This window comes from Perca fluviatilis, chromosome 16 (assembly GCF_010015445.1).
Source record: "Perca fluviatilis chromosome 16, GENO_Pfluv_1.0, whole genome shotgun sequence".
NCBI lineage: Eukaryota > Metazoa > Chordata > Actinopteri > Perciformes > Percidae > Perca > Perca fluviatilis.
This window is the reverse complement of record NC_053127.1, coordinates 5,481,622-5,508,799: the sequence shown is the minus strand read 5'-3', so window position 1 is coordinate 5,508,799 and position 27,178 is coordinate 5,481,622. Positions and strand designations below refer to the sequence as shown.

General features: G+C 41.7%; 1 protein-coding gene across 1 annotated transcript; it reads left to right on the top strand.

Annotated features, from left to right (window-relative positions):
* Positions 1 to 511: 511 nt before the first annotated feature.
* LOC120575590 (histone deacetylase complex subunit SAP30L) lies at positions 512 to 18,738 on the top strand. Its single transcript, XM_039826383.1, has 4 exons — positions 512 to 1,270; positions 9,664 to 9,786; positions 11,291 to 11,389; positions 18,283 to 18,738. The coding sequence occupies exons 1-4, from the start codon at positions 1,085 to 1,087 to the stop codon at positions 18,433 to 18,435; spliced, it is 561 nt and encodes a 186-aa protein (XP_039682317.1). The 5' UTR covers positions 512 to 1,084; the 3' UTR covers positions 18,436 to 18,738.
* Positions 18,739 to 27,178: the final 8,440 nt, after the last annotated feature.

Below are 27,178 nucleotides of genomic sequence, written 5' to 3'. Positions count from 1 at the left end.
CCAGTCACATCGTTAACGCCTACAGATCGGTGCCCATTCATGTTGAGTCCTGTGGTGGATCACTACCCGGCAGAAAATAAACACAACCCAGTGCACTAAAGTTATGTAGAAAGTAGCAAACTGTAACACATCCACATCTACAATGGTTCTGTTGTGTCCCCACCACACCAGCCTGGCCCAAAGAGCCGGCCTCACTGTACAGTTTCCGAACTTGTGAATGTGGATTTCCTGTTCATACAAGTGCTTTTAGATCAATTTTATCACGTCGTCGAGCTGTTTAAATCCCTGACAACGTACTCATTACGAAAGCTGATTAAAAAATGTACCATTAAAAGTCTCCTGCGTAGTTAAAAGCCCCTTCAACAGGCGGTGACGCCACAATAACTCGTAGTAGGGGAAAAACATGACACAGGAAGAGCCGCTAGAATATAGACGTTTCTTACAGCCAATGGAATGGCAACGTCTGTGCGTTAAGCCCGCCCTTGTACAAAATTGGCCAATCACGCTCCGGGACGGTAACTTCCGCCCAATGCCCATTGTACAAGCTGTTCTGCAAAGAGTGCCGCGGTTGTTGAGCAGCAGTCTCGTTAAATGCGTGATTTCTTCAAAGTTGTTTAATTCGCTGTGGCCGGTCATCGCATTTTAATTTGGAGTCGCGTGAGCTTGTAGAAGTAACGGGTTGTTACGGCGGGGGGGAATAACGGCGACGGTCTCATCGCTGGAGTCGGCTCGTTCAACGGCAGCGCAGCCACCTTGCGGTCCTGCTAGCACTGGAGTTAGCTAACGTTAGCTAGCAGCTGTGGTGTGCTGTGTGAAGCTTGACTTATATCTGCGGGAACATGTCTTCAATCGGAGGCTATCACGTGTCAACATAAGTCGCCGAAAGAGTCCGAAAATAATCATCAAAAAACGGCTGTTAGCTCGCGAACTAGCCACTTAGCCGCGCTAGCTTCACTAACCGTCACCGGATTGTCTTTCACAAAAGGGCAACCCGTCAACAAGACACTGTGTACAGCCAAAGAAACGCTGTTCTTTTTATTTATACATTGGGCAGGTTGTACAGATACTATTATAATAGTGCAGAATGAATGGGTTTAGCACGGAGGAAGACAGCCACGACGGACCACCGGCTCCGCCGTTTTACGGACAGAGCTGCTGCCTGATCGAGGACGGCGAGCGCTGCGGCCGCTCCGCTGGAAACGCCTCCTTCAGCAAAAGGATCCAGAAGAGCATCTCGCAGAAGAAGCTCAAGCTGGACATCGACAAGAGCGTAAGTGACAACTAGAGAATGCAATTCATAGCCTGTATAATAGGTCTTTATTGTCATTAGGGCTGTGTTCGATTGAAGAAATTCTTAGTCGACTAACACTCATTCAACTGTACCGACTAATCCATTAGTTGATTTAGTCGACAGATCTGTAAATCTGTGTTTCTCCGCAAAGAGTCACGCAAAAGGATGCATATATTGAATAAGATGACGCCTCCTTTGCATATTTAAACAACATTTCAGAAAACGTGTAATACAACAAATAACTGCCTTAATGAAAGTAATCAAAGTAGGTTTCAGGGTGATATTTATTAGGTAAAATGTCAACCCTTAATTCTTGTGTTTACCAGAGGTGTGCTCGTACATTTCTTGGAAATAAGTCATTAAGCATGAAAAAAAAGCATAAAAACATGACTAATCGACTAAAGAAATCTAAGTTGATGAAGACCAAAACGACCGATTAGTCGGCTAAGAGGGAGCAGCCCTAATTGTCACTGTCACAGGTACAACGAAATGAATGAATCTCCGGTCAGTGTGTCTATAAAAATATAATGTAAGTGCTAGTGTTACTTAAAAAAAGAATAAATAGAAACATATAGCAAGCAGCATACATAAACACACCCAGTCATTGCATAAAAACAGTATGACCATACTTCTACAGACATGCTGTATCAGCTTCCATATTGCACATTATTTTTGCAGCATTGAGGGTGGTTATTTCAGTAGGATAAAAACTCTGTTTTCTGAAGAATGAATGATGTATGTCGAATGGCTGACGCTACCCACAATATTTACAACATTTTAAACCCTTCTGGTTTAATAAACAAATAAATGATCAGTTCACTACTTTTAATTGAATTTGGGTGTGTTATTCAATTTTATAGCGTTTGGGGGAAGAAATGATCAAAGAACGTGGGAAAAGTGACAGAAGATTTTTGGGGGAAAAAAAGCATGGACAATAATAATAGAAATTTGTGACAAAAGAAATTGGAAAAATTGACACATTTTTGAAAAAAGTCAAAAAAAATGACACATTTTTTAAGGAAGTCAAAAAAAAGTGACAAATGTTTGAAAAAAAAAGTCAAAAAAAAACTTGAAAAAAGTGACATATTTTTTAAGGAAGTCAAAAAAAATTTGAAAAAAGTGACAACAACGATGAGCGGTCAGGTGATGCGTTTCGATTAGCGCGAAAATGGATGCTGAGGAGGTGAAACGGAGGCTGGCCTCTGCCGATTTACGTTCTGGTTGCACTACTAGTCTACAGGCTAAGTGAGTCAGTGTATGCCTGGGCCTGTTTTAGAGTGCTGAGATGTTACACAGGACTTATTTTATTTCTTTGTTCCAACTTCCAAGTGGCCTATAGCCGACGGTAGTCATGAATAAATTAAGTTATATGTATAAATGACTCATTCTTTTATTTATATATATTTTTTTGAAGATTATTTTTAGGCCTTTTTTTCACAGGACAGCTGAAGACATGAAAGAGAGAGAGAGAGAGAGAGAGCGGAAATGAGACGCAGCAAAGGACCGCAGGTCGGAGTCGAACCCGCGGCCGCTGTATCGAGGAGTTAACCTCTATATATATGTGCGCCTGCTCTACCAACTGAGCTAACCCGGCCACTAAAGGACTCATTCTTGACAAAAGGCAAAAGAGCTGTGTGTGCGCGTGCGCACATTTGAATAATGTCGGGCTTTAGAGTTGGGCAATATCTCGATATTATATCGATATCGTGATATGAGACTAGATATCGTCTTAGATTTTGGATATTGTAATATGACATAAGTGTCTTCTCCTGGTTTTAAAGGCTGCATTACAGTAAAGTGATGTCATTTCCTGAACTTACCAGACTGTTGTAGCTGTTCTATTATTCGCCTTTACCCACTTAGTCATTACTGATGATTAGGTATCTAAAATCTCATTGTGTAAATATTTTGTGAAAGCACCAATAGTCAACACTACAATATCGTTGCGGTATCGATATCGAGGTATTCGGTCAAAAATATCGTGATATTTGATTTTCTCTGCTATCACCCAGGCCTATCGGGGCTGTAAACTGGCTCGGGCTTTTAAAAAGCTGCCAATCAAAATGTACTTGTCGGGCTCGGGCCGAATTCTGTCGGATTACAGCTTTAAGTCAAACAAGTCTGCCCGTTTTGGACAACTTTCTCTTATTCTACGACAATAGTTCACTGGAATATTTTTCTGAAAACATTATACGTGGGAAATAATCTGCAGCTGCTGCTGCTGAATCTGTCTTCATTGAGTACTTAAGGAAACAGGATGCAAACACAATGCACAAAGAGCTGGAAGACCCAGGGAGCCGCTAGGGCCTCCAGCAGGGCCCCCGAATGCAGGGGAGTCTTAACGAACGTGTTGGCTGCTTTACTTCATTGTATCCCGGGGCTTTCTGGGAGCTCTTAAGACTCCCAGAATAGCATTGTGTGGCTTGTTGCTCAAACGGTGCAGCCAGATGAATGAGCTCTGTTGTCTCCGGTGTGTGTCCTGCTGTCCTGGGCATACCAGGTTTCATGTGACAGGTCGCACGTGTTGGAGGAACCAACACACACGAGTTCAGAGTTAATGTTGCTTCTTTCAGCCGAGGCAGCACGTACACACTGTGTCTACACTGTCCTCCTTGCACTGCTGTAGTTTTTATATTACTATGTCTACATTATTCTCTTTATATTGTCCATATTTAATGCTGGTCTCTAGACTTTATCCTTGAACTAATGGACCTTTTTCACAGCAGACATGTTGACTTGTCATAGTAGGAAAAGCACAGCTGACAATAATCACCTTAAGTTCCTCAGTTCCATCAAGTGTCCCAGTAAGCTATTTCAGTGAGTCAGCACGCACAATACGAGGACCTCTGCTAAGTGGAATACAGCCATCATTAATGGTTTAATACCAGGACCTCTCCTAAGTGGAATGCAGCCATCAGTAATGGTTTAATACCAGGACCTCTCCTAAGTGGAATGCAGCCATCATTAATGGTTTAATACCAGGACCTCTCCTAAGTGGAATGCAGCCATCAGTAATGGTTTAATACCAGGACCTCTCCTAAGTGGAATGCAGCCATCATTAATGGTTTAATACCAGGACCTCTCCTAAGTGGAATGCAGCCATCATTAATGGTTTAATACCAGGGCCTCTCCTAAGTGGAATGCAGCCATCATTAATGGTTTAATACCAGGGTCTCTCCTAAGTGGAATGCAGCCATCAGTAATGGTTTAATACCAGGGCCTCTCCTAAGTGGAATGCAGCCATCAGTAATGGTTTAATACCAGGGTCTCTCCTAAGTGGAATGCAGCCATCATTAATGGTTTAATACCAGGACCTCTCCTAAGTGGAATGCAGCCATCAGTAATGGTTTAATACCAGGGCCTCTCCTAAGTGGAATGCAGCCATCAGTAATGGTTTAATACCAGGGTCTCTCCTAAGTGGAATGCAGCCATCATTAATGGTTTAATACCAGGGCCTCTCCTAAGTGGAATGCAGCCATCATTAATGGTTTAATACCAGGACCTCTCCTAAGTGGAATGCAGCCATCATTAATGGTTTAATACCAGGACCTCTCCTAAGTGGAATGCAGCCATCAGTAATGGTTTAATACCAGGACCTCTCCTAAGTGGAATGCAGCCATCATTAATGGTTTAATACCAGGACCTCTCCTAAGTGGAATGCAGCCATCATTAATGGTTTAATACCAGGACCTCTCCTAAGTGGAATGCAGCCATCAGTAATGGTTTAATACCAGGGCCTCTCCTAAGTGGAATGCAGCCATCAGTAATGGTTTATTACCAGGGTCTCTCCTAAGTGGAATGCAGCCATCATTAATGGTTTAATACCAGGACCTCTCCTAAGTGGAATGCAGCCATCATTAATGGTTTAATACCAGGACCTCTCCTAAGTGGATGCAGCCATCAGTAATGGTTTAATACCAGGGTCTCTTCTAAGTGGAATGCAGCCATCAGTAATGGTTTAATACCAGGGTCTCTCCTAAGTGGAATGCAGCCATCAGTAATGGTTTAATACCAGGGTCTCTCCTAAGTGGAATGCAGCCATCAGTAATGGTTTAATACCGGACCTCTCCTAAGTGGGATGCAGCCATCATTAATGGTTTAATACCAGGGCCTCTCCTAAGTGGAATGCAGCCATCATTAATGGTTTTAATACCAGGGCCTCTCCTAAGTGGAATGCAGCCATCATTAATGGTTTAATACCAGGACCTCTCCTAAGTGGAATGCAGCCATCATTAATGGTTTAATACCAGGGCCTCTCCTAAGTGGAATGCAGCCATCAGTAATGGTTTAATACCAGGACCTCTCCTAAGTGGAATGCAGCCATCAGTAATGGTTTAATACCAGGACCTCTCCTAAGTGGAATGCAGCCATCATTAATGGTTTAATACCAGGACCTCTCCTAAGTGGAATGCAGCCATCAGTAATGGTTTAATACCAGGGTCTCTCCTAAGTGGAATGCAGCCATCAGTAATGGTTTAATACCAGGACCTCTCCTAAGTGGAATGCAGCCATCATTAATGGTTTAATACCAGGGCCTCTCCTAAGTGGAATGCAGCCATCATTAATGGTTTAATACCAGGGCCTCTCCTAAGTGGAATGCAGCCATCATTAATGGTTTAATACCAGGACCTCTCCTAAGTGGAATGCAGCCATCAGTAATGGTTTAATACCAGGACCTCTCCTAAGTGGAATACAGCCATCATTAATGGTTTAATACCAGGGCCTCTCCTAAGTGGAATGCAGCCATCATTAATGGTTTAATACCAGGGTCTCTCCTAAGTGGAATACAGCCATCATTAATGGTTTAATACCAGGACCTCTCCTAAGTGGAATACAGCCATCATTAATGGTTTAATACCAGGACCTCTCCTAAGAGGAATGCAGCCATCAGTAATGGTTTAATACCAGGACCTCTCCTAAGTGGAATGCAGCCATCAGTAATGGTTTAATACCAGGGTCTCTCCTAAGTGGAATGCAGCCATCATTAATGGTTTAATACCAGGACCTCTCCTAAGTGGAATGCAGCCATCAGTAATGGTTTAATACCAGGACCTCTCCTAAGTGGAATGCAGCCATCAGTAATTGTTTTGAACGCACCTGTCCATGTGTCAACATGTCTGCTGTGAAAAAAGTCTATTGGACTTATTTCCACCATCCCACCATGACACACCCTCTCATAGAGCACCTTTACACTGATCCACATTTTTCACAGTTTTTCTGACATTTTAGAGATCAAACAACTCATCCATTCATCCAGAAAAATATTCCACAGATCAATCGACAGTGAAAACAACCGATAGTTGCAGCCCTACCTGATAGTAAGTCTGAATTTAACCCTTGTGTTGTCTTCCCGTTGACCGTGCAACTTTTTTTTTTTCTGGGTCAAAATGTGCTCTTTTAGGGTCGGCCTCTAGCTCATCCAGTGAGAGCGTGCGCCCCCATGTAGGAGTCCTGCAGCGGTGCAGGGTTCGAATCCGACCTGCTGCCCTTTGCTGCGTGTCGTCCCCCATCTCTCTCCCCCTTTCTGGTCTATCCACTTTAAAATAAAGGGAAAAGTCCCAAAAAAATCTTCCCAAAAAGTCCCAGTACAAAATGTGCTCTTTTATTTATTTTCAACTTTAATCGTTTTTTTGGCACTTCTGTCTCTTTTCCCCAGAGTTTTTTATACTTTTTTTTTTTGTCACTTCTTACCGATGTTTTTATCACATTTTTTCCTTTGCTTTTAGTTGTTTTTTCCCCCACGCTTTTGAAGCTATTTCTGACATTTTTGTCCCTCTTTTCAACGTTCTTTTATCACTTTCTTTTCCCCAAATGCTATTAAATTGAATAAAACGCCCAAATTCATTGAAAGTACTGATCTGATCTGTTATTAAACTTGTGACGAGTGTTGTAGTGAACCATCCACGGTCATTTATTTGACAGTTTGGTTGAAAGAAACCCAATTTTGTAATGTAGAAACTAGAGATAGACCGAATTGGCCGGTTTTCACGCGTTCGGCCACGACCGGCGACCAGCAGGTCAGTCTGACATATGCCGATTTCATGCCGGTCAACACTACAATTAACTGACAACAGAAGTTATACGAGTTACAGTTCTCAAGGACGCACACGCGGACGCCACAGCACACAGCACGCTCTCTTTCTCTCAACTTCTCCGCGGTGTGTTCGCGGCCTGAAGCGCTTGTCGGCGCTATTCTCCCCCATGTAGGGAACCTGGAGAATTAACCTGCAGCATGTCAGCTTTTTGGGGATTCTTCAGCGTGTGGTCAGAAGATAACAAGTTTACAATATGCAACACCTGCAAGGAGACAGTAGGGCGTGGAGGGACGACACCAAAACCCCAAAATCACATTTCTTTTAGTGTGATATTAGATGTGAAAAGAAGGAAATGGTTCTAACGTTGGTCTTTAGATGTGTGTGAGTGTCCCACACCAGGAGTCATTTATATAGTGATCCATTATCTGTTCAAAACATGTTCTGTTAAAGAAAAGATAGAAAATAAAGTGGTTAGAAAATATGAAATCGGAATCGGCTAAAATCTGTATCGGCCGGCCTAACTCGGAGAAAATCGTAATCGGCCTAGAAAGTTGTAATCGGTGCATCTCTAATAGAAACGTTTTGAAATGTGGGTCCGATTTGACCCGAGGACAACAGGAGGGTTTAGACAGAAGTTTGGTTACGTTGAATGAGAATAAAAATGTTCGGGGAAGGTTTTAACCCTTGTGTTGTCCTTCGGATCACCGGATACAGCACCTTAGTGCTTATTTGTACAGCATTTTGGTCAGCTTAAACTGTGTATATTATATATTATATATAACTTACTTTACAAGAAACAGGGTTTAGAGAGCAATTCTCAACAAAGTAAATGGAAGTACATAACCCTTGTTAAGGGTTAATAATCCTCCAAAAGTATCTGTAACCCGGGGGGGGGGTGAAACTCAAATTCAACTAAGAGCCGCACGTGAAAATAAGAATCCCATCAAGGGCCAGACATGTTTAGTTTATCCACATGCTTTCATTTAATCCAAAAAGTAATTTTTTACTGGATTATTGCGTGTCTCAGATAGCCTTCTCACTTACAGCTTGCCCTAAAGCCCCGAAAAAGGTCAAAAAAAGCGACAAAAAACTTTTTTTGGGGGGGGGGGAATGCCAGAAAGGCCCCAAAAACATCGGAAGAAGTGACAAAAACTTCATAAAAAAAACCCACAAAACATAGGAAAAGCTACAAAAGACGGGGCCAAAATGTATTGTGAACCTAAATTGATATGCGGGCCGAAATCAAAATCTGCGAGGGGCCATGATTTGGCCCGCGGGCCTCGAGTTTGACACGTGTGCTGTAACTAGGGTTACAGGTTGCCACCTATTGGTCGTTTTGGTCTCAGTCGACTAAGATTTTTTTAGTTGATAAGTCATTTTTTTTTTATGCTTATTCATGCTTAATTACTCATTTCCAAGAAACTCATGAGCACATTTATGGTAAACTCAAGATTTAAAGTGGTGCTTTTGCAGGATTAATTGTGGAAAAACTCAGTTCTACAGATGGTTAATTAACTACATTTATATTGTGCTTTTCTAGTCTTAACCACCTCTCAAAGCGCACAGCTCTGTCAATTAAATCAACCAATCGATTAGTCGACAAAATCGTATAAGTGTTAGTCGACTAAGAACTTCTTTAGTCGAGGACAGCCCTAGCTGTAACCGAAACTCTGGTATAGGGCTGGCCGATATGGAGAAAATCAGATATCACAATATTCTTGACCAAATACCTCGATAACGATATTGCGGCGATATTCTAGGGTTGAGAATTGGGGCTTTAACAAAATATCTTCACACTTAGATTTTAGATAAATAATCATCAGTAATGTTGATATAATGACTAAGTGGGGAAAAGGCAAATAACAGAACAGCTGGAACAGTCTGGTAAGTTCAGAAAAGTACATCACTTTACTGTAATGCAGCCTTTAAAACCAGGAAAAGTCAAAACTTATGTCATATCACGATATGAGGATATCCAAAATCTAAGACGATATTTAGTCTCATATCACGATATCGATATAATATCGATATATTGCCCAGCTCTACTCTGGTATCCTATTGAGAACAGTACTGACTAGAGATGTACAGATACCAGTATCTGTATCGGCTCCAATGCTGCCTAAAACTCTGGTATCCTATTGAGAACAGTACTGACTAGAGATGTACAGATACCAGTATTTGTATCAGCTCCGATACTGCCTAAAACTCTGGTATCCTATTGAGAACAGTGCTGTACTGTATGTACCATTTGCTGTGTGATGGCTACACTTAACGGAGGGTTTTTATTGGGTGTCAGACTTCTCCTTTTAATACTCATTCGTATCTTTTTTTTTTTAGGTGAGACACCTCTATATCTGCGACTTCCACAAGAACTTCATCCAAAGCGTGCGCAACAAGAGGAAGAGGAAGACCAGCGACGATGGCGGAGAGTCCCCGGATCATGACGTGGAGGTGCCGGAGGTAACGTTGCTCACGATGTTCACCGTAGTTTTGAAGCAAAATTAGATAAAATAGTCCCTTCACATGGCTTTTAGTAGCAGAAAAACACACGCACATGGGTTTGAATATATTTGAATAGCGCTGCACGATATGAGGAGAATATGCGATAACGTTGTTGTATATCTAGGGTTAGGCTTGAATTTAATACTTTTTAGGCCCCTGTGTGTGTGTGTGTGTGTGTGTGTGTGTGTGTGTGTGTGTGTGTGTGTGTGTGTGTGTGTGTGTGTGCATCTCCCTCTCTGTCTGTCTCTCTTTTTGTGTCTCTCACTCTTCCTCGCTGTCTCTGTCTGTCTCTCTTTGTGTGTCTCTCACTCTTCCTCTCTGTCTCCCTCTCTTGCTCTGTCTCTCTGTCTGTCTCTCTCTTTGTGTCTCTCTCTCTTCCTTGCCGTCTCGGTCTCCCTCTCTCTGTCTCTCTGTGTCTCTGTCTCCCTCTCTTGCTCTGTCTCTCTGTCTGTCTCTCTCTTTGTGTCTCTCTCTCTTCCTTGCCGTGTCGGTCTCCCTCTCTCTGTCTCTCTGTGTCTCTGTCTCCCTCTCTTGCTCTGTCTCTCTGTCTGTCTCTCTCTTTGTGTCTGTCTCTCTTCCTTGCCGTCTCGGTCTCCCTCTCTCTGTCTCTGTCTCTCTGTGTGTGTCTGTCTCCCTCTCTTGCTCTGTCTCTCTGTCTGTCTCTCCCTTTGTGTCTCTCTCTCTCTTCCTTGCTGTCTCTGTCTCCCTCTCTTGCTCTGTCTCTGTCTCTCTTTGTCTGTCTCTCTCTTCCTTGCTGTCTCTGTCTCCCTCTCTCTGTCTCTGTGTGTGTGTCTCTGTCTCCCTCTCTTTCTCTCTCTCTCTTGTGTGTCTCTCTCTCTTCCTTGCTGTCTCCCTCTCTCTGTCTCTCTGTGTGTGTCTCTGTCTCCCTCTCTTGCTCTGTCTCTCTCTCTCTCTATCCATCTCTCTTTGTGTCTCTTTTCCTCGCTGTCTCCCTCTCTGTGTCTCTCTCTCTCTCTCTCCTGTTCCTCTCTTCCTCGCTGTCTCTCTCTCTCTCTTTGTGTCTCCCTCTGTGTCTCTCTCTGTCTCTCTCTCTCTTTGGGTCTCTCTCTCTTCCTTGCTGTCTCCCTCTCTCTGTCTCTGTGTGTGTGTCTCTGTCTCCCTCTCTTGCTCTCTCTCTCTATCCATCTCTCTTTGTGTCTCTTTTCCTCGCTGTCTCCCTCTCTGTGTCTCTCTCTGTCTCTCTCTCTGTTCCTCTCTTCCTCGCTGTCTCTCTCTCTCTCTTTGTGTCTCCCTCTCTGTCTCCCTCTGTGAGTAACACCAAGAAGAAGAGAAACTATCACATTGGGGCAGTGGCATTATAACTTAAAGCCCCACTCCAGACACATTCTAAAGCTGTATCGGAGATGGCGGCAGGATGAGAAGTTCCCGTCCCTCGTAACTCTCCGACCGACTGACTGACTGACTGACTGTCTGTCTGTCTGACTGTCTGTCTGCTCTTCAGGTCGACCTTTTCCAGCTGCAGGTGAACACGCTGAGACGCTACAAGCGACACTACAAGCTGCAGACCCGGCCCGGACTCAACAAGGCCCAGCTGGCAGAGGTAACGGCAGCATGCCGAGGGCCGAATGACATATGACTGACTGGGTAGTGATGACTGTGCAGATATTAGGTCGTGTCGGGCGTTCTTTGAGGAGTGGAGTTGAAATGGGTCACATGCTTATTCTACAGATAACAAGGAACATTTTGTATTTTAATTAAAATTAAAGTGATTTACCTTTTTTATAGGGTAGTAATTTAATTTAGTAATTTAAAGCCACGCGTTAAAAGCGGCGCTCTCTGCGCTCTACGGCTGCGAAGCAAACAAGCGCTTGGAGGTACCGTGGTGGTCGCCGCGGAAACCCAAAATTGTGTTGAATTTTGAACCGATGATCAGATTCAAACGATAAAAAAATAATAATAAATAGAAGTTGGAGCCGGTTCTCGACGCACAATCCTAACAGGACTACAACTAGGATTACAGTTGGAAATTAGCCGACTGGCTAACACTGGCACATTTACAGAAAATGTTGATTTAATGTGCATTGTCCTAATCAAAATAAATAAATCTTAAATATTAGCGGCGCTCGATTATGAAAAAAAAAACACCTCATAATCACAATTCAATTTGGTCAATATAGAATTCACGGTTATTTAACACGATTACTGACTGACGTCTGGAAAGATGTGGCATTTATTGGAGTTTAAAAGCAGCGAAACGGAAACAAACTGTGAAATTTCCCTTCGTACTTTTCCTGTTTGAACCTTTTGAATTCCCCCTTCAGAGCACAAGACAAAAATAACAGTTCACTTGTAAAAATCTAATGTGCACAATAATCGATTGCATTGTTTTGGTGATCGTGAGGCTGAAATCGCGAAAAAAAAAGGGCGCCCGGGTAGCTCGGTTGGTAGAACGGGCGACGCAGCGGGTCCGGGTTCGACGCCGACCTGCGGCCCTTTGCTGCATGTCATTCCCCCCTCTCTCCCCCTCTCTCTCTCTCTCCCCCTTCATGTCTTCAGCTGTCCTGTCAAAATGTTCTAATAAAATGTTATACCTTAAAACGTAAGTATCGTAGCCTAGAAATCTAGACGCACCCTAGGCACTCTCCGTTGAATTGCGAGCTGGAAAAACCAAAAACCAAACTCTAGGCCAATCACATCGTGTATAGAGTGGGTGGGCGGGGCTTATGGCTGCTGCTGCTGCTGTCTTCTGGAAGACATGGAGTTCAGCTTTTCTTTGAGGAAAAGAACAAAGAACGGCACTGAAGTCATTCTTAAAAAAAAAAGGGAAGATGTGTTCGGAGTTTAAAGTTTAATCTATCAACCAGCCTTGCTCTGATTGGTTGGAGCCAGAGGTGTATAGTCCAGGTGCCAGAAAGTAGAAATCCTGTCCAGCAGCTGTCCCAACCATCACTAAACCAGCTCCTCTACCAGGTAGATGAGCTCGTTAGTGAAAACACCTGTTCCAGATGTAGAGGCAGATCCAAAAACATGGCAGGATTTTTACTTTCTGGCACCTGGACTATACACGTCTGGTTGGAGCGCTATCCTATTGCGTGCAGAAGGAATATAAAGGACAACAGTTTACCCCGCCCCCTCGGATTGAGCCCTGCCAATAGTGAGTTCCCCCAGACCCAACATCTGGATGTGGGTCTGGCTTGTCAGGCTAGAAGCATTGTGTTCTGGCTCTTAAATAATTTTAAACAGGTCTTAATTCTGCTACATCCATGTAACGCTACCTCTAATGCTCATTGAAATGCTCCGGCAGCAAAATAGAACAGAATATTTTTTTGGATTCTGTTGAATTGTAGTTCTTTCTTTGCTATATTCACTATATCACAACTACAAATGACTGAGCTCTGGGTCCTCCACACAGTGACTAGACAACAGTCCTAAAATGCCAATGAGGAAATCGGGGAATTGTTTCAGACAATGTCTGCAAGACATCTGACCTCTGACTTTAAAAAAAATCTATATATTTGATGTCGTGACATGGGTCTTAAATTTCATTCATTATGGTCTTACAGCGCTATCAAAAGGTCTTAAATTTGACTTGGTGAAAGCTGCAGAAACCCTGCCTAAGCCGAATGAATGTAACTAAAAGGCTTTTCTCAGATCTAATGACTGTAGTTGGTTCCCAGTGGACTTCTTTAGATTCAATATTCAGTCTTTTGATTTGCCGTTTGGGCATAGACCAAAACGGTCCAGGCACAGAGGAATCCTTGTACCGGCTCTTTGCGTCAAGTAAAAAGAGTTAAGGGAAAAGAAAAAGCACACAGACTAAAATAGAAAAAGATTATACGAGGTAAGTAAAATAAACGAAGACACATATACTTAGATACTACACAAAAGAGTGCAAAAAATATATAATTATGAATCCTGTAACTGGAGGACACAACAGCATTTTTATCGCTTAACCCAGTTTTGTGAGTGTTATGTGTTCATCATCTGCTCCAGCTTTTCCAACATTTTAGACACAGATGTGGTGATAATAACGGTCCAAAATGATGTGAAAATTGCATGTTTTAAAATTTTAAAAAACTTAGCATTTTCTTGAAGGTACCCTGATTAGTTACAGAGACTTTTAAGCAGCATCCTGGGAGGAGGAAGCTGTTTATTTTTTTCTAAGGATTTCTTTCCAATAATCAGGCTGGTAGTTCATATCGCGTCACATTGAAGCCGCCCGCCCTCATTAGGCGTTCCCGGCCTCTTTTCTTCTCAACAGTCGGCTCCACTTCACTCCTCCGCTGTGATATACGTGGTGTCGCGGGTCCTATTCCACGCTAATTGGTCACGGAGAGATTGTTAGACTAATTTGCCCCATCGACAGGTGGACTCGGCCCTTTTCCTTTTATAAATACGTCCTGTATGCAGCGCTCTCGGCCGGCCTGCGGCGAGTTGGGGGTGGGGGTGTTGGGTCTCGGATGTGACCCGACTGTCGCGCCAACAGTGGGAATGAATGAATGAATGAATGAATGAAATGGGGCTGTAAGTTGAATGTTTCCCCAGGCTTGTAGCCGGGTTCGGGCCCTCCTATTAATGAGCCTCCCACCTCATTAATAAAGCAGCAGTCAACAGCACACAACCTGTTCCAGCTGTTCCAGGTGTGTGTGTGTGTGTGTGTGTGTGTGTGTGTGTGTGTGGGTTTCCGCAGGGTCTTAAAAAGTCTTGAATTGTTTTCTAGGTCTTAAATACAGTGCTAAGCATAAGTGTGTACACCCATGCTAAAGTTGACTAAAAATAGGAATAAAAAAAAAATCCATCTTTTGGAAATTGATCTTAATGCTTTCATTTAAAAAAGAAAAGTGTAGTTCTTTCTTTTGCTAATCCAAATATAATTTTGCTGTATTATAGACTACAAATGTAGTCTATATCGTTGACGTTACACTTCCGGGATTGCTCCGCTGCCTCAGGAAATTCTGCCGGATGTCATCGAGATGTCACCTCTGTATCCTTCCGCTTTCTTTGTGTAAGTCCAGACCGCTAGCGAGACTGTCTGTCCAGTCTGAGTTTTCTCTCGCACGACTATTTTTGCAGCGGCTCTGTGCGGTGCTTAGCGCCGCCCATGACTGTTGTGATTAGGGCTGCCACCTCTTAGTCGATTAGTCGACTAATTGGTCGTTTTGGTCTTAGTCGACTACGATTTCTTTAGTTGATAAGTCTTTTTATTTGGATTATTGCATGTCTCAGATAGCCTTCTCACTTACAGCTTGCCCTAAAGCCCCGAAAAAGGTCAAAAAAAGCGACAAAAACCTTTTTTGGGGGGGGCCAGAAAGGCCCCAAAAACATTGGAAGAAGTGACAAAAACTTCAGGAAAAAAAAACGACAAAACATAGGAAAAGCTACAAAAGACGGGGCCAAAATGTATTGTGAACCTAAATTGATATGCGGGCCGAAATCAAAATCTGTGAAGGGCCATAATTTGGCCCGCGGGCCTCGAGTTTGACACGTGTGCTGTAACTAGGGTTACAGGTTGCCACCTCTTAGTCGATTAGTCGACTAATCGGTCGTTTTGGTCTCAGTCGACTAAGATTTCTTTAGTTGATAAGTCATTTTTTATGCTTATTCGTGCTTAATTACTCATTTCCAAGAAACTTATGAGCACATTTATGGTAAACACAAGATTTAAAGTGGTGCTTTTGCAGGATTAATTGTGGAGAAACTCAGTTTTACAGATGGTTAATTAACTACATTTATATTGTGCTTTTCTAGTCTTAACCACCTCTCAAAGCGCACAGCTCTGTCGATTAAATCAACTAATCGATTAGTCGACAAAATCGTATAAGTGTTAGTCGACTAAGAACTTCTTTAGTCGAGGACAGCCCTAGTTGTGATTGGTTTAAAGAAATGCCGTTAAACCAGAGCACCTTGTCCTCCCATCCCCGAATGCTGTGTGGACTAGCCAGACCCTCCTCCAGCGCGCTTTGGAGGAGGGTCTGGCAAAGCGAGACTACTACAAATGAGACCAACATGCATCTTTATATTGCAGCACATCAGCTTTCGTGTTTTTGGGCGAGAGTCTCTTTCGGATTGTACCAAAACTGATTTTATTCTTCAGCTTTGGGGAAGTGCAAGTTTAGCGAAACTTGAATTTAGGGCTCAGTTGATGTTGTGGTAAAGATCTTAAATTTAACTTTACTTAACTTGCAGACACCATGTACACAGGAGGTGTTTCTGCTTCTCTGTGAGGCAGCTTTTTTAAAATCCAAACAACCAAGTAGGGGTTACGGCTCGGACAAAATATAGATACAGCACTAAATCGTCCTCCTTGGTGCGATACGAGAACCGATACGCTGCTTCCGAATTAGGGCTGCACAATTAATCGCAATATTATCGAAATCGCAATGTAGTGCAATATCCAAATTGCAGAAGGACGCAATATTTGTTAAAGGCAAAATATGTGTCAAACTATTCCGTATTAAGTATTGTAAATCCTCGCAAAAATCACACTATAATCGTTTAAAAGATTTTATTTTTATTTTAATGTTTTGCAATGAGAATAATGATACAAAAATGATCATTCCCCTCCAATGTTGTGAATCATATTGCAATAAAGGTCATAATAATCGCAATTTATATATCCTCCTATCGTGCAACCCTATTCCGAATATGGATGTTTTTTAATGAATAAAAATAAGGGGCTCTAAATAGATTTCCGTAGATCTCCCAGCGATGCTACTTCGTGGCTCCTCGAGGTGGCGAGTTTTCCCGCTCCTTTTAACGTTATCCACTATTTTCAAAGGTTTTGGCGTTAAAAAAACAAACGTTTTTGTGATTTTTAAAAGTTTTTGTCGCCATTTTCAAAGCTTTTGGCCCTTTTTTCGACCATGCCATTTTTTTTTCTACGTTTATTGCTTTCTTCAACGCTGGAATGGTGTTTTGCTGCTCGTGCGCTCCTTTCTGTTTGATTTGGTTTACAGAGCCAGGGCTGTGTAGGAACACCACACACAGTTTGCTGAATTTGTAAAAAACTGGGGTGTGTGTGTGCGTGTGTGCGTGTGTGTGTGTGTGTGTGTGTGTGTGTGTGTGTGTGTGTGCTAATCAGAGGTTAGAGAGGGAATCACAGGTGAGAAGAAGGGGAAGGAGGAATTAGGATCTGGGAAGCCACACAGATTAGGATCTGGGAAGCCACACGGTTTTTCAACTTCAGCTGTGTGCAAGTGATGTTTTTGGAGCTCGTCTGCTCGTTTTTAATCTTGCACAGTCACTCTTTTTGTAGGGGTTATTAAATGAATTTATAAAATTAAAGGTTAACTTTTAGACGACTGGACCTCATTATTTGCACCAGCAAGCGTTGGAAATAGTTTCAAATTCCCTCCAGTGGCATATATTGTGGTCAAGATTGCCACTGCAACTGTAATGGATTAACGTCACTTACTAAACCTTTTTAATTCAATTTTATTTATAGTATCAAATCATAACAAGAGTTATCTCAAGACACTTTACAGATAGAGTAGGTCTAGACCACACTATAACAGGGGTCACCAACCTTTTCTAAACTGAGAGCTACTTCATGGGTATTGAGTCATACGAAGGGGTACCAGTTTGATACACTCTGAAATAACATTTGCTCAGTTTGCCTTTAGTTATATATGATTATTAATGATTAATGATGGTTATATATGATTATTAATGATGGTTATATATGATTATTAATGATACTTATCTATGTGAAGACACTGATCATGTTGATGATTTCTCACAAAAATGATCAACAATGACTTAACAAGGTGGGAAACAGATAATATCAATATTCAATTGTCATTTTTAGAACAGGCCTGAGGGCTACTCATGTGGTCCTTGGGGTCACCAGGTGACCCCTGCTCTATAATATACAAAGACTCAACATTTCCAGTAATTCCCCCAAGAGCAAGCGTTTAAGGTGCTTGAATAAGAGGATTTAGCCTATTTTTTGTTTGTTTCATAAACAGTGTCTCAAACCCATCAATCGACTGTCAAAATAGTTGTCCATTAACTTAGTAGTTGATCGCTTATCTAATCGTTGCAGCTCTAACTAGGGGTGGGTATCACCAGAGGCCTCACGATAGGAGATCATCACGATACTTATCTCACGATACAATATCATTGCGATTTTAAAGATATTGCAATATTCTGCGATATATTGCAATTTATTGCCTTTTTTCCAACTTCCAATTTTTTAAAATTTCAAATTATGTCCCCAAAAGAAAACTTCTGTTTTATATAAAAAGATGCATTTCTCTGTTTGTTCATCTCACTTCAATTTTATTGCTGCAAAATGGGATTGTGTCAAGCAGACAAACTGACCAACACATATATCATAAAAGATCCACACTTGGCGCCTGTGTATCGATACAGTATTGCCACGGAAAATATTGCGATACTATGCTGTATTGATTTTTTTTTTTACCCCAACCCTAGCATCTAACAGAGTTTAACCTTTTTTTTTTAACATCTTTCTCCTCTCTTGTTCTGCAGACGGTGAGTCGTCATTTCAGGAATATCCCGGTGAACGAGAAGGAGACGCTTACCTACTTTATTTACATGGTGAAGAGCAGCAAGAGCCGCTTGGACCAGAAAGACGGCGGCGGCGGTGGTGGTGGCGGTGGCGGCAGCAAACCGCTGGACTAAACTACAAAAAACAACAACAACAAAGTCCCCATTAATAATCCACACAGCTGTTCACAAACCCCCGACACCACTAACACGGCCTCCCTCCGTCCCTCTCCTTGTGAAGACCAGACTCTGGGCGTCCTCGGAGGACATTTAACTGAAAACGGAGAATTCAGGCTGGCGTTACGACGCAGTGAATTCTTTTGTTTGTTTTTTTTGCTCTTATTGCTGTCTTCACACGTAAAGGTCCCATGGCATGAAAATGTCACTTTATGAGGTTTTTTAACATTAATATGAGTTCCCCCCCCAGCCTGCCTATGGTCCCCCAGTGGCTAGAAATGGTGATAGTTGTAAACCGAGCCCTGGGTATCCTGCTCGGCCTTTGAGAAAATGAAAGCTCAGATGAGCCAATCAGGAATCTTCTCCTTATGAGGTCATAAGGAGCAAGGTTACCTCCCCTTTCTCTGCTTTGCCCGCCCAGAGAATTTGGCCCACCCATGAAAGAGAGAGAGAGACATCATGGCTTTCAAACGAGCAAAATGGCAGTTGGTCAAGACCACACCCCCACCCTCCACTTTGCCCCCCACCCCCTCTCCTCCTCAGTAGCTTAGGGGACCACTAAGGTCTATATAAAGAGACTTCAGATACAGTATTAGGGGACCACTAAGGTCTATATAAAAGCATCCAAAGAGCACCATGTCATGGGACCTTTAAAAGAAACTGTGGTCTCTGTGGCCGTTTCCCCTCTCCTCAGCAGAAAGCTTCGGCCTCTAAAAGACTGTCGGGGACCGGGACTCGCTGCGCGGGGGTTTTTACGTCATCATGCTGTGATGTTGAACTGTCGATATGTCCAAAAAGAAACGGCGTCCGTTCTGAAGTGAGTTGGTTGAATGCAGTGTACGGTAACACTTTCTATGCCGCCTCGTTTTAACTCATCTTATGAGCTATAAGGTCACGTATCCTAATGGTCACTGATGGCGTTCTTGCAACGATCATAGTGTGTTACGATTGTCATTAGGGCTGGGTTTAAAAAAAGAATATTTTCTGATTCAAATCGATCTTCATTTGAATGATTAGGATCGGGCTGTCGAGAACCGGTTGGAATAGTTTAAAAAATGATGCTCGTGCACTGCACGCACACACTATGCTTGTTACACACACAGGGACACACAGCAGCACACACACATGCAGAAATGTACAAATACAAATATTACGGTGCAAATCCCCCATCATAATAGCAATGCGCCAAGTTAACGCACAAGTTTTGGTTTCCGTACTTCCAGGCGCTTGTTTGTGTTGCAGCCGTGGAGCGCAGTGAGGGCCGCTCTAAAGTGTGGCTTTAATTTAAGTTGAAGAAGCCCAGTAAAGAACTGTCAATCACCGTTTGAATCAAAATTAAACGTTCCTCTTATCTGTGAAATAAGCACGTGACCCGTTTCAACTCCACCCCTCAAAATAATCTGAATTGAAAAGGAAGAATCAGATTTCAGAATTGCTAAAATTAAAACGACGCCCAACCCTATGAATGATACGATATTGATTCATAAAAACCTGAGTAGGGCTGGGGATTGTTCAAAAATACATACATATTACATATACATACCGGTATCGATGCCAATACCGTGACTTTGATACCGGTTCCTAAACGATACTTTTTCCAATACCAATTTTTTATAACAAAAAGAAACTATGACAATACACACTACGGCACAACTTTTTGTATTTCTGTATCAGCTGCTACTACGTGAGCCCGTCTCTACAGTGTGTAACGTTAGACAATCACAAACAATATCAGATCTTGGAAGAAGTATGCCGCGTGCTGATTGGCTTACTGACTGTTAAGATTAAGCTTCTTAAGTATTGAAATGACAAGGCATTTTTTTTTATACTTAAAATTTTCACAGATGTGTAGCTTTAGGTCTCGGCATCGCACCCTCTGCACTAAAGAAAGCACTTATACATGTTGTTTCTGTCTCTGTGTAACTGCTTTGGAGTCATTTCTTAACGACAACATTCATATTTTTAATAATGCAGCAGGTTAGAGGGCTCCTAGTACAATTTACTGGGATGCTATGGTAACTGAAATATCCCAAATCGATACAGAATCCAATCGATAAATCGAATCTGAAATTAAATCGAATCGGGACCTTGTGAATCGGAATCGAATCAGGAAGTCAGTGGCCATACCCAGCCCTAATTCTCATAGTTGTAACACATTATAATCACTCTTATGATGCATTATAATGTGATTATAAGTTACTCTAAGTGGTCATCGGGTGCTTTTAGGTGAAGTAATGACATTACAAGTCTCTATAAGTGAAAAAATAATCATTGAATATATCTAAGAACACAAATTAATTAGTTTAACGGGTCATAACCGAAATAGAGTACCCCAATTTGACACAACTTTTTGATGATTCAAGATTAACTTAATTTTCCCGCAAGGTGGGAGATTTGTCTTGGGCACTTAACCTGTGCTGCAGCCATGATGGACATTTAACTTTTACTCGTGTAACGTTTACCTCCAAAAAACTCACTCTTAACACTCGATCGACTCAGATTCTGGATAAAACATGAGAATTATGGTTTAATACACCTAAAATAATGAGTGAGTGAGCGGCAAACACAAAGTCTTCTGATACTTCATAACTGAATCTGTGGGCACAGCATTTTCCGCAGATTTTAAACAAAACTCATCCCCACCCCCACCCCCCCTGAGCAGAAAACAGTCCACAAAAAAGAACACAGATTTTCTTTCTGGATCACCGCTGAAAACTGAAAATAAAAACAGCACCGCAGATTCCGTCTCGGGTCTGCTCATAAGTAGTTATAAAAGGCTTTATCGTCGGCATAGAAAGTGTAACCAAATGTACAAAATAGCGGCCTTAAGGGTAAAAAAACGAAACACGTTTTCAGTAGTTTTGGGTATTTTTTTCTTTTGCCTAGTCGACTGTTAACACCGAGAGGAATGCTTTTGCCAAACAGGAAAGCTTGTGACCCGCAGTTGAATGATGTTGATTGGGATTTAGTTTAGTTTTTTATTAGTATTGTAAATGAATGAATGAATGGTCAGAAAGGGGCTCTGCCTTTGCTGAAATCACGTCCAGCCTATCGGGGCCCGGGGTCAGTTTAAGTGTCACCGCATAGAGCGAAGAAGTCCCGGTAACGCTTAACTTGAAGGTATCTTCATAAGAGTGACAGTGACACTTTCATGAACACATCACACTGTCATGAACACATGAACCCTAACCCATAACATGTCATGACAAAAACCGAATGACACTTACTAAAAGAAGCGTTATGTCATAAACCTTTATGACTTGTTTATGTTTATGACACGTTCATGACAGTGTCATGTCACTCTTATGTAGATACCTTTTTTAAGTAAAGTGTAACCGATGTCCCTCCCCTTCCTGTGACCACCATGGGACCTTTTTCCGGAAGGAAATTTGTCCGGTATTGAACAAGGAGAGACTAATAATGTTTTGATCCCGTTTGAATTGAGCCACGAATTACACACTTTTTTTAAAAGACCATTTTGCAAGTGAAGGAAAGTCTCGGTATGTCGTAGTACCACTAAGTTTTGTGTGAAACCGCTCGGTGACCTACATCTCTCGTCTCTCGCAAGAATATACGTCGCCTCGCTCGCTAGTTTAGCTTAGCTCTGTTCCAAACACACGAAACGTTATCCTACCTGCTGTTTTTTTTTTTATCCAGCGTCTTTTTATCAGAGAGAAGGCGAGAGTAACGTTACATCCTGGTACCAAACGCACAGACAGCGTAGCTTTCAGAGAGATGTCACTCAGACGCTTGAGGACAAACTGAGACTTAAACGGGTTTCGTGCTTCTTGCGGTCGGGACGGTGCGCATTGGTCGCCGTGGAAGCGTCTCGTCGCTCATGCCGATGGCGTTCAGAGCGGCTTCAAGGATAGACTTTCTTCTCTTCCGTAGCCAATCATCGCAGCGTGGCCTGGTGAGCGGCGCCGTTCGCTCCAGGCTGCTTTTTGAGCCCTATCGCCGCGCTGGACGCAAGAAGCCTACGACACGTTTCAACTGACTTGAACTGCCGATCGTATGTGTAATTCATGGCTCAAATCAAACAGGATCAACCAATTATTAGTCTGTCCCTGTTCACTACAGTTCAGATTTTTTTTTTTTTTTTTTCCAAAATAAAGTCCCACAGTGGTCCATCGGAAGGGGAGGGACTTCTCCTCTCTTTACAAAACCTTCTTTCTCAATAATGTCTAAAAGAAATGAAGAACATGCTGATCTCGGTCCTGATGTTTCATCCTTTTTTATTTTCCCTGTTTCCCAGCTGGGGGAGCACATTCAAATAGTGCGTTCCATTTGTACTCAGAAGTCGGATTTTCCGAGGTCAAAGTCGGGGGACAGACACGCACCCTGATCTCGGCTTTCCGAGCTCGGGAAAATCCAACATGGCTTCTCCGTGCATCCACGGTGGTGAACGCTGTGGTAACGTGCAGCTATTAGCACTTCTGTTGTACTTGTGTCTCTCTAAATCAGTCGTACGCACAGTGCTGTCCAACTTCTATCTTGACATGTTTCTATGCGGTTTGTATGCAACAACATAAAATCCTTGTAATGCGTGGTTATCAACTGGTAGTGCAAACCACGGCTAACCTGGAGTGAGCTATAAGCCACAATGACAACTCGGGGGGGGTGACGTTATTCCTGCCTCCGGCGTCCGACTTCCGAGCCACAAGGAACGCACTAAGAGACCGATGGTGGTGAATGACCCTCTCTTCTCCTTCTCGCTAGCTGTTTTGTGTACGTATGGACACACACACACACGTCCAATTTAATTTTCTCTGTGCATCCAGGTGTCGGTAGCTAAATTCACGTTTGTTTTTTTTAACCCAGTTTTCTATCGGTCTCTTTAGTTCAGCCTTAAGTTGTATAAAGTTGTATCCATGTGCATATAATTTAGATTTCTCCATCTTTCTCTTTTGTTTCCACCTGAAGTAGATTTGTGTGTGTGATAGAGGTGTAAGAGTAATTATTAGCGTCATTTTAATATTTAAAAGCAGTGTTTATAGTTGATTTGATACTTTGCATACCCTGGATGTATTTCACGATGACTGTAAAGCAGAAAAGAAATTCAATGTTTTCCTTTCTTTTGTATAATTGATCAAATTATTAAACATGGATATGGATGTCTTCCTTCAGTGGAAGTTGTCTTATGACGTGTTAAAAAGTTTTTAGGGCTGCAACTAACGATGTTTTCATAGTCGATTTTAATGTGTGGAATATTTCCTGGAGGAATTACTGAGTTGTTTGGTCTCTAAAAATGTGGATCAGCGTTTCCCCAAAAAGTCTCAAGACGACGTCCTCAAATGTCTCGTTTTGTCCCCAACTCAAAGATCTTCTGTTTCCTTTCCCAGAGGAGAGAAGACGCTAGAACAATATTCACATTTAACAAAGCTGACATCACACAATTTTGACAGTTTATTACATAAAGAAAAAGACTCAAACCGATTTAATCGATTATCAAAAACACTTGGCGATTAATTTAATAGTTGACAACTAATCGACTAGTCTTTGCAGCTCTAAAAGTTTTTGCCGAAATAATCCTGCCGACATGGATCGCACCATAATTAGTTTTTTTGGTAACCCTTTATGTGAAGGTATCTACGTAAGAGTGACATGACTCTGCCATGAACACATGACACGGTCATGAACACATGAACTCTAACCCTAAGCAGACAAAAACCAAATGTCACGTACTCAAAGAAGCGTCATGTCCTAAACATTTATGACTTGTTTATAATGTTTATGACACGTTCATGACCGTGTCATGTCACTCTTATGTAGATACCTTCAAGTAAAGTGTAACTTCTTTTTTTATGAGTTTATGACCATCTTGACTTGTTAAATTATTTACGTACGTTATGTAAACATTGAAGCGCAGTGACTCTGCGTTTTGGCCATTTGTTTTCCCTAATTATTGAGTATGAATATTAAAGTGATTGTTGAGTTTGTGAAATGAAAGAGAAAATGTTTGTTGGATTGGATATTGTGTTTTAAGCCGTGGATGGTAAAGAAGATCTTTTTGGCTTAAAACTTTTGACAAGATGAATCCAAACGCTGCTGAATAAAGTTTATTTAAATTCTCAATGCACGGCAGTAAGAAACCTCCAAGGCAACGGACAACTTGTTGGTTTTTGCATCTTCTCAAAACTCTTAAACTCCAACTCTTTTTCTTTTTTTAAATTTGGTTTTCTTTTCATGGTTGTGACGGCAACGATTGTACACACAGTTTTGGGGTTTCTGCACTCTGTCACGCGCCATATTTAAATGTTCTGCTTTCCACAGGGTTGTTTTCTTTTAGCGTCTGTTTTTATTTTCCGTTTTGCTTGTAGTTTTGTTAGCGTCATGTAGACAACACCCAGCTTTATTAACACATAGGCCACGTTAACCCAATTGTTGTATTAGAAGAAAAAAACATATTTAAATACAGCTGCTTATTGCTCCTAATAATTATAATAAATGTATTGTACAGACAGAAGCAACAGTCTCGTCTCTCTTCATTCAGGTTGCTCACGTATATCACATGTTGGGGTTTTTTTTAAACTGTTTTCACACTTCATATGAAAATATCTGCTTATAACTTTTTATATTAAAGGCTAACTGGTATTTTTCAATCTGGACACTATATTCCCCAATGTGTTTGTGTCTAAGTGACTGATGGAAACAACAATCTTTGAAATTAGTCCTGGAAAGGCTCCGATTATTATTCTAACATTATGGAAAGGATCCCTACAGAGATAGACCTTTTAGTTAAAGAGTAAGATCCTTTTAGTTTAACATGAAACAGCCCCGAAATCACAATCACCAAACTCCACCAGACTCCATGTAAATAATCAGGACTTTTAGTGTGTATAGAGCCAGCATATCTCCACCAGACTCCATGTAAATAATCAGGACTTTTAGTGTGTATAGAGCCAGCATATCTCCACCAGACTCCATGTAAATAATCAGAATCTCTTTCAGTTGTATGAAGCCAGCATATCTCCACCAGACTCCATGTAAAATAATCAGGACTTTTGCGTGTATAGAGCCAGCATATCTCCACCAGACTCCATGTAAATAATCAGGACTTTTAGCGTGTATAGAGCCAGCATATCTCCACCAGACTCCATGTAAATAATCAGGACTTTTAGCGTGTATAGAGCCAGCATATCTCCACCAGACTCCAATGTAAATAATCAGGACTTTTAAGCGTGTATAGAGCCAGCATATCTCCACCAGACTCCATGTAAATAATCAGGACTTTTAGCGTGTATAGAGCCAGCATATCTCCACCAGACTCCATGTAAATAATCAGGACTTTTAGCGTGTATAGAGCCAGCATATCTCCACCAGACTCCATGTAAATAATCAGGACTTTTAGCGTGTATAGAGCCAGCATATCTCCACCAGACTAGGTGGTATATAGGTTTGAAAAATACAGAAGTTACCCTTTATAGATGAAGAGAGTCAAAGGAAAATGGGTCTTTGGATTTGTCTCTCCAGGGGAGGTTTGTAGTTTCTTCATGCTGTGTTGTTTCAGGAACAGACCACTGGGTGTCACTGTAGATCCTCCCATTAATTACAGAGAGAAGGATACCAGGAGATCATTAAAACAGCAGCAGCGTTCAAACATGTAGTCAAAGTAAGATGTCACTTTTTCTCAGCGGGGAAAACTTCATTTTTGGAGCCAAACTTTGCAATTTCATAATTAGTCAGCCATACATTTGTGTACACCTGACTAATTGGCCAGCAAGTTACTTGGGATAACACTACTGAGCATTGAACACATTTACAAAGACAGACTGGTGAGAAAGGCCAATAACGTTGTATGTGACTACACACACACACCCTGGCGTCACATTTTAAACTACTGCCATCTAGGCGTCGTTTCTGCCCACCCCTTCTGAACAAGGACAGATCCAAATTCTCTTTTGTACCACAAGCCATAAAAGCCTTAAATCAGTCAAAATAAGCTAGTCGTCCAGCTGGCCTGGTCACACCCAAGGGTGTATAGTGTATTGTAGTGTGTGATGTATATTCTTCATGTTATGTCTGTCGGTGTCTGATGTAAGGACTATTTGTTTGTATCATATGTCTGATGTCTTGTCATAAAGTGCCTTGCGATTGTGCCGCAAACCCAACTGCCCCACGGGGACAATAAAATTATACTACTACTACTTTTATGTTATTTTATTGAAGATGTTTTTTAACTTGTATATGTAGAATAAAAATGAGTACAATTATGATGCGACTGCCGAACCAGCCATGGCTTCTCAGGACAATCAGGTAAACGTTTATTTCAACTTGGACTTCAGAGTCATAGATGCTGAAACAAAGTCATAGTAGTATGTCAAAGGAAGTCTGGAAAACATGCTAACTCCACAAAAACTCCACCAGACCTGGGGATTGAACCAAGGGTCAGAGTGCACTGTACACTTGCTGGTGTTTGTTGTAGCATTGTTAACCACTGAGCTAACACACCTCCCAATAAAGATGGTAGAAATCAGTCATAGCATAGTATGTCAACAAAAGTCATAAAAATCATAGTATAGTATGTCGAAAAAAGTCATAGTATAGTATGTCAACAAAAGTCATGAAAAAGTCATAGTATAGCATGTTGAAAAAAGTCATAAAAGTCATAGTATAGCATGTTGAAAAAAGTCATATAAATCATTGTATAGTATGTCGAAAAAAGTCATAGTATAGCATGTTAACAAAAGTCATAAAAAAT